At 40.0% G+C, this 15,061-nt stretch overlaps 1 protein-coding gene across 2 annotated transcripts in view; it reads left to right on the plus strand.

The window, feature by feature from the left end:
• Positions 1-12,600, plus strand: part of nsrp1 (nuclear speckle splicing regulatory protein 1) — a 39,024-nt gene extending 26,424 nt beyond the window's left edge. The window contains exons 5-8 of one of the 2 annotated variants that reach the window (XM_031896667.1): positions 213-420; positions 950-1,058; positions 8,476-8,692; positions 8,741-12,600. In XM_031896667.1, coding sequence (XP_031752527.1) covers positions 213-420; positions 950-1,058; positions 8,476-8,692; positions 8,741-9,502 — 1,296 coding nt within the window. In that variant the 3' untranslated portion in view covers positions 9,503-12,600. Of the gene's footprint in view, positions 1-212; positions 421-949; positions 1,059-8,475 lie in introns of both variants that reach the window. The other variant, XM_004911697.4, reaches the window with a different exon arrangement.
• The last annotated feature ends 2,461 nt before the right edge of the window (positions 12,601-15,061 follow it).

Consider the following 15,061-nt stretch of genomic DNA (forward strand, 5'->3'; position numbering starts at 1 on the left):
GACAGGACAGAATGGGTTAAAAAAAAAGTGAATACAAAGAACAGGGTTTAAACAAATCATTTGATAGTAAAGATGAACTTTCCATTTATTCTGTTCATGCAATTGTATGGCTGCAAGTGTGTCTTCTGCTTTGTTCCTAGTAATGAGAGTCTTACATAGGTCAAGGCCTTACCGGTGATGCTCTGCTAATATACCATTTTTCCATATCTTAGCCCAAATACATCCAGAACCTGCTGAAGGCAGTGGAAGTTAGGAAAAAAGAGCAGGAGAGAAGAATGGAAAAGAAAATCCAGAAGGAACGGGAGATGGAAGGGGAAGAGTATCAGGATAAGGAGGCATTTGTGACATCTGCATACAAAAAAAGGCTACAAGAAAAGGCAGATGAAGAAGAGAGGGAGAGGAGGGAAGCTGCCTTGGAGGGTATCCCATTTTACTGTATTCATCCTTTGCACCTTTTTTTGAAATTATTATGTGAGAATGATATTTGGGATAAAATAAAAGCTGTCTGTGCTGCGCTCTGCTTTGCATAGAAGATGAACATCCTCCTCCAAAATTACAAAATGTAAAAATCTCACTTTCTATAAAGGTATTTAGACATTCATGTGCATGTTACTTTTTATTAAAGAGTCAAGCATACATATAAAGAATCAATATGACAGACAAAATGCACAGATGTTCTGGATTTTAACAGTAATTATACACAGATGGTTCGATTCCTTTGTATAATTCAAGTCAAAGAACTTTTTTATTAACTGTCCTGAATGTCCATTTATTTGCTAAGTTTTTGGGAACCATTGTGTTCTTATACATTTTGGACTTCCAGTGATTCCGATTAAAGGGGTAGTAGGATGGACTCTAGAATACTTTAGACACTGTAACTCTTTCTTTGCAGTTCTTTTCATACTGACATTTTTCTTTAACATGACTGCTGTTTTTTATTATTCTCCAGCCTCCCTAGATGTGACCAAACAAAAGGATCTCAGTGGCTTTTATAGGCACCTTTTAAATCAAACTGTGGGTGAGGAGGAAATGCCTGAATGCAGTTTGCGTGATGCTGGGTAAGAAATTGTATCACCTTCAGTACACTTTCATACAGTTGTATGTATACTGCCTGTACTATGATTATTGGTCAGTTTATTGATAGGAAATCATCCTAAATTGGATCTGCCAATGCACGATGTTGGCTAGTGTATGCTGCATTGGCAGATAAGGAAGTTGGCCCTTTGACTAGATAGGTCCTTTGCACCCAGCCTTCCAGACCTCATGCATCAAACTCCCAGCAATAGAGCCGCACTCTCAGCCAATGTCCAATCAATATATATATAGGGGGAGCACGACACAAAGTGCGAAATTTCTGCAAAAAAAGTGCTTTTATTTTTATACCATACACAACATGTTTCGGGCCCCTTTCGTGCCCTTTATCAAGTGATAAAGGGGCCCGAAACATGTCGTGTATGGCATAAAAATAAAAGCACTTTTTTTTGCAGAAATTTTGCATTTTGCCTCGTGCTCCCCCCTATATATATTTTTCCATTGGAAGTTGGCCCCTCGTATGGTATCTGGCCCATAGGTAGTCTGCTCAGATAAAATACAAGATGAGCATTTATTGGTCTGCATGATTTTATGCATTCGGGAGTTACTCAACTAACTTTATCTGCTAGGGTAGAATGCTATAATTCAGACTCCAAAGAGGCAACTCTTCCATAGACCAATAAACATTGGTTCCCCAAAATGCTTTATCTCTGTTTTTAGCCCTCTCTCAGCCCTAACTTTGCCATGAGGGGGACATGTTGCAAATTACTGTCCTTTATTTTTGGAATAGTAGTTTGCAGACAAATTTGTTTTTGTTTCTCATTGGCCCCAGATGGTCAGTAGACGCACTTTCTGAGGAAAACAGAAATCGACAGTTCAGCTTATGGATATTATTGTACAACAGTCACATAAGGATGATACACCATGATTTTTCTTTATGTATGCAGCACTTTACAGAGATTATACATTGTTCATATCAGTCCCTGCCCCAGTAGAGCTTACATTATACAGCCCCTATTGCCTTTGCACACAGTATGGTCAGTTTTATTAGAAGCAGGTTAATTGGCTCCTATGTTTTGGAAGTACATGGAGGAAATCCACATAGACAAGGGAAGCACATACAAACTACTTGCAGAAAGTGCCCTGCCTGAAATGGAACTTAGGACCCCAGTGCTGCAAAGCAACAATGCACATTATTGTACTGCTGTGCTGCCCATTGCCTCTGTTGGCTTTCAATCTGTATGGTGGAATAGCCAGCCAGATTCTGATTGGGGCTAATTCACCTACAACTATGCTGGGCGATATATTCCCCTCATAGCTCCTGGATTATTTTGTTAAAGACATATAAGGGCTATCACAGTCACCCAGCTATAGTTCCCATTTTATTCAATAACTGCCTTTCAGCCAAACGGCTAAGCATGTCTCTTTATAAATAGGGTTTATTTTTAAGGTCTCCTTTAGTTTTTATATCTGTGATAACTGTGCTAAAATAGTATTCTAAAATGTGCTGCTTATATTGGATTTTTTATACCTCATATTTTCTTTATAATATGCAGTCAGCCAATGAAAGTGTGAGCTTGCATTGCATGGTATTTCTTTTAGTACCATTGAAAATTAAAGATTTTCCTTCCAACACACTGAATATTTTGATTGAGTGTATTAATTACAGTAACAGATTCCTTATTATAGTGTTTGAAGCCTCTTTAGTGTAAAGCCACTTTTTAATAATCCACTTCTGTTGAGAGTTGGCTCAGTCCAGGGATATTACATCAGGCACAATATTCTGTGTATATTTTTGTAGCAAACATACAGTGTACTGATCTGTCCAAATCCTCTGCTGAGAACATGTGCTATATTTAAATGCTGTTTACATTTCTGCTTATTTTCCAAAGTCTGATGTCACTTACTACAATACGTTTTTAATTGCCTGCCCCAAAAGTATTAACAAAGGGATCTTCTTATATATACAGTGTGATGTCCACATTTAAGCTGGCTACCGAATCCCACCCAGTAAACCCCCACATTTTACCCGAGAAACTTTAAAAACATGGTTATGTCACAATGATGTAATGTTTGTTTCATTCCCATTTTGTTGTCTTTTCCTCTGTGTGCGGCTGTGTGTGTCCATGTTTCCATGCATATGTGTGTTATTCATGGATCAGGTCTTTTAACCTGCCAGTCACAATACTATAAGTTTGTGCCAGCATGGTTTTATGCGTAACAGATCTTGCCAGACTAATTTAGTTGCCTTTTATGAGGAGGTGAGCAGGAACCTCGATGCTGGAATGGCAGTTGATGTCATCTACTTGGACTTTGCTAAAGCGTTTGATACAGTACCTCACAGAAGGTTAGTGATCAAATTGAGGAATATTGGCCTAGAACATAATATTTGTAATTGGACAGAGAACTGTCTGAAGGATAGAGTACAAAGAGTGGTGGTAAATGGAACATTTTCCAATTGGACCAGTGTTGTTAGTGGAGTACCACAGGGGTCAGTCCTTGGTCCTTTGCTTTTTAACTTGTTTATTACTGACCTGGAGGAGGGCATAGAAAGTACTGTTTGTATTTTTGCTGACGACACTAAATTGTGCAGAACTATAAATTCCATGCAGGATGTTGCCACTTTGCTGCCCAGTTTTCCAATTTTGTCAAATCACTCTGCAAACTGGCAAATGTGGTTCAATGTGGACAAGTGCAAAGTTATTAGTAGAAATAATATAAACGTGAGTTATCTACTAAATGGTAGTGTGTTGGGGGTATCCTTAATGGAGAAGGATCTAGGGGTTTTTGTAGATAACAAGTTGTCTAATTCCAGGCAGTGTCATTCTGTGGCTACTAAAGCAAATAAAGTGCTGTCTTGTATAAAAAGGGCATTGACTCAAGGGACGAGAACATAATTTTGCCCCTTTATAGGTCCCTGGTAAGGCCTCACCTTGAGTATGTGGTGCAGTTTTGGGACCCAGTCCTTAAGAAGGATATTAATGAGCTGGAGAGAGTGCAGAGACTGCAACTAAACTGGTAAAGGGGATGGAAGATTTAAGCTATGAGGTGAGACTGTCAGGGTTGGGGTTGTTTTGTCTGGAAAAGAGGCGCTTGCGAGGGGACATGATTACTCTGTACAAGTACATTAGAGGGGATTATAGGCAGATGGGGGGTGTTCTTTTTTCCCATAAAAACAATCAGCGCACCAGTGGCCACCTCTTTAGATTAGAGGAACGGAGCTTCCATTTGAAGCAGCGTAGGTGGTTTTTCACGGTGAGGGCAGTGAGGTTGTGGAATGCCCTTCCTAGTGATGTTGTGATGGCAGATTCTGTTAATGCCTATAAGAGGGGCCTGGATGAGTTCCTGAACCAGCATAGTATCCAAGGCTATTGTGATTCTAATATCTACAGTTAGTATTGATGTTAGTATATATAGCTTATGTATGTGAGTGTATAGATAGGAACTTGATGGTCTTTTTTCAACCCTGTGTAACTATGTCATAGAAAATGAAAGTGATAGGTGAAATATATGTCGGGTTGGGTGATTGCTTGAGCGATTAATGTTCTGCTTCAGGGAGCTATTATTTTTTGCAACTTAATATTTACTATCCTTTGCCTTGAGTGTCAGGAAATCCTCTATTTCCTTGTTATTAGTGTAAAAAGTACTTTGTTGGCCTAAAACCATGATTAAAGGAATATAACCACTAATTAACCACTTCAAAAAAATATTACTGCCAGCATCAGGCTTTGTAGCTGCCTTTGTAGGGGTCATTTCTCATGAACTCTTGCTCATTAGAAGTATGTATGTTTCCTTACAATCTGGTCTGTGTGTTGCCTTTGTCATTTGAGCATCTTTTTGTTAATTCCTAATTGAACTTGCATTGCTAGGTTCATTCATTGATGGTTTCAAAAACAGATGTATAAAGGTATGCTTGTGGTGCACACAGCCCATTTTGCATAGTTAGTGGCTGTTTGTGGTCGCTATAAATCATATATATATATATATATATATCCATCCACTGGCTACCAATTGTAAAGAAATCATAGAGCTTTCATGAAGAAGCATCTGGGTTTCATGCCTGAAAGGCCTTTATTCGTAGGCCTGGAATTAAGCGCCCTTTAGGCTTCTTGATGTCCTAATAAAAGCTTATTATTATTGATACATGAACTGTGTAAAACAATGCGTAGTTTCTTTTAGGTAGTGCAGTTTAAGGATAAAAAGCTTTACTGCTAGGAATGTAATTGCCATTTTTTATGCCACTCGTAACTCATTCTGTTTTCTGCCTGGCAAACAATAAAAGCCCTGTCTTGCTTTATGACTAGAATTATGGATAAACTCTCAGTATCAGAACCAGAATCTATCCAGAATCCCATGCTGCAAAGCAGAATCTATCCATAGGTCTGAGTGGCTCATTAATGTTTAATACAATGCATCTGTGTCTCAGATGCATTTCACCTTCACCAATCTGTTTTCAAATTGTACACAGCGAATGGTCTCTAGTTGCTTTCTAGTACAGGTATGGGATCCCTTATCCGGAAACCCGTTATCCAGAAAGCTCTGAATTACGGAATGCCCATCTCCCATAGACTCCATTTTAATCAAATAATTCAGAATTTTTAAACTGATTTCCTTTTTCTCTGTAATAATAAAACAGTACCTTGTAATTGATCCCAACTAAGATATAAATAATCCTTATTGGATGCAAAACAATCCTATTGGGTTTAATTAATGTTTTATTGATTTTTTAGTAGACTTAAAGTATGAAGATCCAAATTACGAAAAGACCCCTTATCCAGAATACTCTTGGTCCCGAGCATTCTGGATAACGGGTCCTATACCTGTACATTGCGTAATTGTTTTCTACTTTACATTTTGTTCAAAATGTATTTGTTCAAATACATATATGTATGTATGTATATATATATATATATATATATATAGAGAGAAGAGAAGAAATGCCGCACTCACAGGTCTTAGTGAAAAAATAAAGAAAATTTATTCAGACAGACTAACGTTTCGGCTGGATCCCCAGCCTTTCTCAAAGTGATCACACAATACAGCATACATACATACAATGTGATCACTTTGAGAAAGGCTGGGGATCCAGCCGAAACGTTAGTCTGTCTGAATAAATTTTCTTTATTTTTTCACTAAGACCTGTGAGTGCGGCATTTCTTCTCTTCTCTGTATATACTTACCTATATACTGCACCCAGGCACAATTGACTCTGATATTACGTGAGTGCCGGCTTTTTTCTACATATATATATATATATATATATATATATATATATATATATATATATATGTATATATATATGTATATATGTATATATAATATATATATGTGTGTGTGTGTATACACCTCAATCATAGAGGTGGGACGTGGTGCAGGCAAATCCCTTTCACTTTACCTTCTACCCTTCCTAGATGTCACTTTACTCCTCTCATTCCCCCTTCCTTCTTACAGTGTATAATTGTGTAGCCTGGGCATGGGCATCATGTCCCATGTTTTGGCGCATACACAAGATTTTGGGATGATGCACAGCTTTTCTTAATAACAGTGCCACAAAATGGTGCCTTTTTGTTTGTTGTGACTGTAGATCCCAAGACTGAAGGAAACATAAATGAAATAACTTATATTGTGTAAGTAAATTTACTTTACTCAACTAATATGACAGAAAGTTTGCTAGTTAATTAAGGTGGCCATACACAGGCAGATTTCAGCTGCTGACTTGGGTCCTTCAAACTGGGTATGGGGCCTACCCAACCAACATCTGGCCTAGAATTAGCCAGATCTCAATCGGGCAGGTTTGATTCTCTGTCAGATTGGGGGGCGCATTGGCCCGTTGATGCAGCCCATGGTCAGATGGTGCAGATGCCCACTGTTGTAAATCGATCCTTTGGCCCTAGAACCTAAAAATCAAATTAGCCCGATATCGCCCACCTTAGGCGGGCATATTGGCAGAAGATCTGCTCGTTTGCCCACCTTGTCAAATGAGCGGATCTTAACGTGTATGGCCGTATTTAAACAGGATTTCTCAGCAGTATAAACTATAGAGATGTTTTCTCTGCCAGTGTATGTGCTGCCATCTTTAGCATGTACTTATGGGCATGAAATCCATCTGACTGCACCCACAAGGTGACACAAAAACCCTATACTTTGCAATTTCACACAGAAATCCGTTCTCTGTGCTCTTACAGTTGGATACAGTCTCTGCTCCATGTATGAAACTAGCCTTACCCCCTACTGAGCATGCTCCCTGGGATTTAGAGAAGTCTTTAATAGAGAAACTGTTTCAGTTGATACATCAGTTGCTGGCATTTCTTTGAAAGGGAAGAAAATAAATTCTGTTTTAGAGTTTTTGAAAAAAAAAATTTAATTTGAAAAATCAAATAAAAAGGCATGGTTTATTTGAACTATTTGAAAATTATTTGGGTCAGTTTTGTGAAGATGAACTGCCCCTTTAACAATGAGAGTGATAGAGAAATTTGGTTTGGCTGAGGCAACCTTAACAGATGCACTGATCTTGTAAACAATAGAATTATATGAAATCTGAAGCTCAAATGTGACCATAACAGAACCTTATTAAAGCCCTAGTGTAAATCAGGGAAAGTGGCACTAATGGGATAGCAGTATCCCTTTCTCTTTATACAGCCTCGGTCAAATTTGGGGGCAAAAGAGGCTAAAAAGCCAAAACACCATTCTCATTTTTTACACATTCTGCCTTGAGAGGCTCAGTGAGGGGTTCCCGCACGTTACAGCCAGTTACATTACAGCCACCAATAGAGACATGAATACAGTTACTTTTAGGGATGTACCCAATCCAGGATTTGGTTGGGGGAAACACTCACAGGCAAAGTCATTTGACATTAAAACTCTGGACATCTGGAAGCAGCAATGATTTGTTTTTAAATCTCATATTTGAACTGGGGCTGCACCGAATCCCATATTTGTTTTGGAATTTGCCGAAGTCTGAGCCCTTTTCAGGAGGATTCAGCCAAATCCTATTTCCTGAACTGAATCTGAACCCTTAAAATCGCAACTTTAGCTCACACAATTAAGAAAACTGCAGGATGTTTCCCCCTTCCTTGCATTAGTTTGTGTGTGCAAATGAATTGGGATTTGGCTGAATTCCAAAAAAGTGCACTTTCTGCATCTCTAGTTTGAATATGCAAATTAGGGTTTACATTCATCTCAGAATTCAACCAGATCTTCTATTCATGGTCCTTTATTCTGCCGAAAGCAGGACGTGTGGATTCCATGCATTCCTAGTTACTCTAATTGCTTGAAAGCCGCCTCAGTTCATTTAGTGCCTGACATTCCCTTACCTTGGCAGGGTCGTACAAGTATAATGCTTGTGTATGTTAACTGATTGTTATACTATAATGACTTGCATTTACTTACTTGGCACAAACATGCTCAAAATGTTTCTTCTCCTCCCCCCCTTCTTTTTTTAAGAATGACGGACAAGTCTAGAGGTCATTTAGATGAGCCAAGACAAGAAACCTGCAAGGAAGAAAAGAGGAAATCAGGAGGCAGTGCAAATATGGAGCAGAATATCGATGCTGATAGTGATTTAGGGAGTGAGTCAAGTGAGGAAGAGGCTACACCTGAGAAGAAGGAAGAGGCTACACCTGAGAAGAAGGAAGAGGCTACACCTGAGAAGAAGGAAGAGGCTACACCTGAGAAGAAGGAAGAGGCTACACCTGAGAAGAAGGAAGAGGCTTCTAGAAGCAAGGCAGACCCCAAAAAGGAATATAAATCAAAAAAACAGTTCAGGCAAAGGCATTCAAGTTCCTCTAGTGAGGAAATGGATGGTCACAGACATCAAAGAAAGAGAGAGAAGGAGGCAAGTAATGAAGGCCGGTCAGAGAGAGACAGGTATCAGAAAGAGCGGGACTATTACCCTAGAGAAAAGAAGGGAGAGCAGGAAGAGAGGCAGAGACATAGGGACCACAAAGACTGGCACAGAAATAGAGATGAACAGCATCACAGGGTCAGGGATAAAGATAGAAAAGAAACAGAATCCAGTTACAGAGAGTCTCGAAGAGGGGACTACATAGACAAATACAGGCATGGGAAAGAGGATCGGTACAGCGAACATGACAGGGATAGAGGAAAGAAGTACAGAGATGCTGAAGATGATGGAAGGAGAAGGGATCGGACAGACAAAGAAAAGCACAGGGATAAGGAAGGATGTGACCGACCAGATAAAGACAAGAGACATAAAGACAAAGAGGCGAGAAGCCCATCAGGGTCAGAGACACGTGCCAAAGAGCACAGTGAGAGACGCTCCGAGCCTAAACGGAAGGATGAGGAAGGGGTGAGAGAAGAAGAGACACCAAAAGAAACCTCCTCTTCAAGCACCAGCAAGTTTGCAAAGCGCAGCAACGAGGAGACTGTGGGCTCAGCCAGGGACCGGTATCTTGCCAGGCAGATGGCACGAGCTGGTACCAAGGCCCATGTAGAGAAAGAGGAGGACTAACTATTTGCCCATCACACTTGTCATGAATGAGATCTTTCCTATTGCTATGATGGAAAATACACTGGCCAGTTGGCTGATATAGTGCTTATAGGTGCTTGTTTGGGATGTTGTGGGATATAATCAAATCTCACTGTACCTGTTCTGCTCAGGAATCTCTTCCAGCAACATGTACTCATACTACCATGAGTGAACGTTTTACACAGCCGAAAGGAAGACTTGGTCTCCCTTTAAATGCCTTTGCTGTGTTAAAGGGACAGTATACACCCCTTTCCAACAGGAGCTGAATAATTAGGGCTTGTGTTGAACATTTTACTTATTGTTTTAATTAAGAAATATCTATGCTTTCTGTTATTTCTGGTAATGAACAGGAATATGGAGCCAGTTTCACTTTAGTACTTCCTCCAACAAAGTCAAAGGAGCTGATAAAATGGATTACCAGCCCACCGAGAAGCCCCCGATAATGAGCTGTTTAAATGCTGCTGCTTAGATAAGGGAGGTGTTTGTTTAAAGAAAGGTAGAAAGAAAGATCTGAACAGATTTCTCTTTTTATTAAGGTTTAGTGAACATAGCCCAACTGACACATTAGTGCTTTATAATGGCAAAAAAATAGGAAAATGTAGATTATTTAAAACAATAGACAGAATGTAATTTCAGCACAAGTCCCATTTAATGTGTCCCTTTAACATCCCCCCCCCCGTTTAAGATGCATGTTTTGCATAAAGACACCTGGAATTGAGGAGACTGCATGGGAAGCAGATGAAACTGTCTGCCCTAAATATTAGCTCTTGCTAAGATGTTTTGTTTTTTTTTTAAACTGATGTTCATAAATGAGTATGTGTTAAAATATTGTGTTTCTTCTTTTGGTTTGGTTTATGGTTTATCAGTGCTCTGAATGTGTGAGATACCATACAGCGCTCTCAGCCGTGGGCAGTAACACTACATGGCAGCTGCTATATAGCTTCTGTGTATTGTACAACTGCCACGGGAATGGCATATATCAAGCTGGAAGCTGACAAGAGAAACCACTCCATGGCCAAAAGCATGTGAACTTCTGTCTGTCCAACATCCCATTCCCAAACCAAAACTCTTATGCATTGCTTGGTGCTTTTCATTAAAACTTACCAGGCATGGTGACAGGCATATAGGCTGCCAGTTAACAAAATACCCTGTGTGTCACAGCCCTAATGGAAACTGCCTAACACTGCTAGTACAGGTTGAGGTGAAAAAACTCATTTTTAGGCCAAGAAAAATCAGTAGTTGCCATGTCAGGCAGTTTCTATAAACCTCAATAGAAAGCGGTTGGCTTTAGGCGTTTCTTCAGCTTAGCTTCAGAATGTCAGATCCAACTTGTACAGTAAAGGCCTTGTATATCCCCATATTTATTTACTAAATTATACCGTGAGAGGCAGAGGGTCCAGACACCCCAAATACATTAAAAACAGTAAGAGGCAGTTGGAACTTTAGCCCCAAATGTATGATGTAGTGGCTTTTGTGTTCTGTTGGTGGCTGTGGCTTAAATATCCAATTCCAGTAATTAGAAGGGGGGTTGCCATATAGTGTGAGGCACTTTAATACCAGACATCATATCAAAGTAACATTCAAAATTGTTCCTTTGCTGCTGCGTCTGCTTGATTAAATGGAACCAGAGGCACAAATTACAGCTTCTAGATTGTTTCATAGCATAGCATAAAATTATAGGGGAACAGTCACTACAAAAATGTAAAAATTTTTGCACCGCTTCAAAGTTATGCTTAATTATTGAAGCAGCCTCCCATCCCTCACCCTCCAGAGTCTCTGGCTCCCTGGTCTGCGTCAGTGACAGAGCAGATTGAAAGCTGATTTGCTATGGCTTGTCATTAGGCCACACCCCTTAACAGCAGCCTTAGCTCAGCTGCCACACGCAGATACAAATCTTACTTGTGTATAAAAGAGACTTCCTCCATACCAGTGATAGTGACATATCAACTGCAGCAATATTACCGACCCCTGCACAGGCAACTGTGTGTGTACAGACACATAGACTCCTGTATATTGGAATCACAGACACCTCTCTCTGTCAGAGCTCTCCTATAGACTGATCAGCCAGGCTTTCAGGCTGTTTGATTGGCCAGCTGAGTCTAATTGGGCCCGCCTGGTCTGTTGCATTTACTCTATTACAGGGATTGCTTAGCAACAGTGATAGCCAGTCCATGTATTCTTAAGAAATAGCCTTATATTCACAAACAGTAACCCAACTGAAGTGAACTAACTGAAGTAGCTTTAACTAATAATATGATATTATGTGTGGTGATGCCACTGAAGCTCCGCCCACTGCTTAAGCCCTACTGTACCTAGATGCACATGCTTTTAAGGGAGAACTACAGCGCAACAAATACTTTGTTTTGGGCCTCTGTACCAGTACAAGGCCATGGGCGGATACCTATCTTTGATACTGCAAATTCCCACACAGAACACAATAAAGGGACTGGATTATATATGTAGGTATATTTATTATGGTATTACATATCTTACAGTTAACAAGTTACAATACAAGGCACATACTGATGATTTACAATCGATCTTAGAACATTCAGAACTTGGTATAGATGCATAAGTTAATACAGATACATAATATACAGGTGAAGAATATAATATAAGTATGTACAATAGGACTCCAGTTACATGCTCTACTAAAGCCTCAGCTATTCTCAACCAACACAAATACATATATATACTGACAGCTGGTATCTGTGTGTGTGTAAACAAAAGATGCCTTTGGATGCAACACGTACACCAGCCCGAAATAATAGAACTAACTGAGCACTCAGCCTGTGCGCTCCATAATAATAGCAATAAGTCATTTCAATTGGTCATTTTGTTTGCAGATATTGCCATCCACTATTCCTTCTGTAATGCCTAACTATAGTCTTTTTGGCTTTGGGCAGAGCAAGTGGTATTGGTAAGTTCCCAGTGATAGTCAGTGCTATGTCTCATGTAACTAGGAGATGGAATTGGATTGTGGAGCAATGATTCAAGGCTTTGGTGCCTCAAGGAATAATCTTGTGCTGCTCTGTTCTACATAAATACAATAGTGCTTGATTAAATTAAAGTCACAGGTTCATACTTGTAGCTGAACTGTTTCTACCAATTGGTTTTACGGTAAGCTAGAAGGAGAATGCCATGTTGCCTCTGTTCATTGCCTTATAGGAAACACTCACCCACTTTGGTTTATATTCAGCAGCTCTGCAGTTTGGTGTTTCGGCAGCTATCTGGTTGCTAGGGTCCAAATTACCTTATCAACTAGGGAGCAGTTTAAATGAGAGACTGGTATATGAATAGGAGAGGAACTGAGTAGAAAAAAAAGTTCTAAAAAATAACAATACAAACTGTAGCATCATCAAGAAATAGTTTTTTTGGCTGCCGGGGTCATTGACCCCTTATTTGAAAGCTGGAAAGGGTAAGAAGAAGGCAAATAATTGAAAAAACTACAAAAAATATAAATAAATAATGAAGACCAACTGAAACATTGCTAAGAACTATAAAAGCTGATTTAAAGTTAAACCACCCCTTCAATCCTCCTTTCTGAAAGAATTCCTATACAGGTGCCCGGCTCCAACATGGCTCCTTCTCTTTGTGCTAAAGCTCCAACATTGGGTTTAAAGATGAAATTGGCTGGAGTTACCGTTTATACAGGTGCCCCAACCAACCAAGTCTTTGCTATGGCCCCAGGGTTGACATTAAAGACTACGTGCTTGAATCTGAGTACGAATCTGAGTATATAAGGGGGCTAAGGTTTCATAGACAGTGTGCGCAGCCCTAGGCTCCCAGTATTCCCCAATAGTGTGACGTCACTAAACTGTAAATGTGATCTGCTGCCTGTTCCATAACTTTAACATTAGCATTTGTGCCCACTTCTGTGCATATATATCAGACTTCATACCAAGTCCAGTGGAAGGCAAATAATATGTATGTTTAAATAAGGATAATGTGCAAACATTACAAGCCCACCGCCCCCCGGACCTGGTGTTTCCATGGCTCCTAAGGAGACTCAGTACCTCAAACACTGTCATTTCTAAAAGGCAACTGAAGGTGTTAACGCCATGGTGATGGACTGTTGTGTCCTCATTGGGCAAGCGGCTAGCCAATTACAATGCAGCACTGAGATTTGACTCAGGATATGAAACCCTCTATTTATTGTTGGTAACCTCGCCGTAATCCGCCAGATGTTTTTTGTCATATTGAGGTCTGCTTGGATTATTTTTAAAGTGAATTGAGCAAATGGAACATTTGATTATTTAGATTTTATCTTAGCTGCCAAAAAATATACACAGCACATTGCATGGATCGTCAGATCTAAGAGTGCGTGTATTTTTACTCCAACCTGGATTTGGAAGTAACATGTAACAGATTCCGAGGATTAACATATTTGAATTTTTTTGCTTTTCGAAATCTAATTTATTCAAATTCCATAGGAAATTCTTTGAATCTTGTTACGAGTGTTATTTTCCTACAATGTGACCATAAGCTTTGGGTTTACTGTTAGTATGTTATACAATGGGCAATTCTAAGCAACTTTTCAATTGGTCTTTGTTACTTTTTTTTAAAGTTTTTGAATTATTAGGCTTCTTCTGACACATTACTGATTATTATTGTTACTTTTTATTCCTCATCTATTTAGGCCTTCCTTTGATTCATATACCAGTCTCTCATTCAAACTGCTCCCTGGTTGCTAAGGCAATTTTAATCCTAGCAACCAGATAACTGCTAAAGTTTCAAAAAGTTATATAAGGAGATTGGTGGGAGGGAAATGGGGACACAGCAATGGGGCACACCCATGCACAACACATACACAACACATACACACTAAGCTGCTATTTTCAGACTTATCTGAATTTAAGTGAGACAGAAATGAAAATGAAATATTCCCTTGAGCTTTGCAGTTAGTTGGTGCCTGGTTCAGTACATGCTTTCTTTCCTCAATACCTGATCCTATGGCTGGGAATTAGCTTCCTATCAGCAGAAGATACTGCCTTGTACACACACAGAAATACCCATGTCCCAGCTCTTTCCCTGGCTCCATGATGAGGATAAGGTCCGGCGTTCCCCATTGGAGAGAAGGAGCACAGATACCCGGGTATAGAGCAAGTAACTGCTGGGAGGCTTTACTTCCTAAAATAAAGGATTCAAGCAGAATGTCCAATCCTGAGCAATTGGTGTCACAATCACCAGTTTACCTGTTTTCACCAGGACACACAGGAAGGTCTACTATATAGTTGATGCCATTGCCATCTTTCTGCTCAGCTCCCTGTATATGTACCTGGTCATAGAAATCCGGCTAATAGATAAGTGTTTCCTTTTAGCTATAGGCGGCCATACACTGGCAGATTTCAGCTGTCGATTCGGGTCCTTTAGGGCTCTGGTACACGGGGAGATTAGTCGCCCGCGGCAAAACTCCCTGCTCGCGGGCGACTAATCTCCCCGAGTTGCCTTCCCTCTGCCATCCCACCGGCGAACATGTAAGTCGCCGGCGGGATGGCAGACGCGGCGGCGCGATTTCGCGCAAATCGCCGAAAAAGACTC

The sequence above is a fragment of the Xenopus tropicalis genome, chromosome 2 (genome assembly GCF_000004195.4).
Source record: "Xenopus tropicalis strain Nigerian chromosome 2, UCB_Xtro_10.0, whole genome shotgun sequence".
NCBI classification, from domain to species: domain Eukaryota; kingdom Metazoa; phylum Chordata; class Amphibia; order Anura; family Pipidae; genus Xenopus; species Xenopus tropicalis.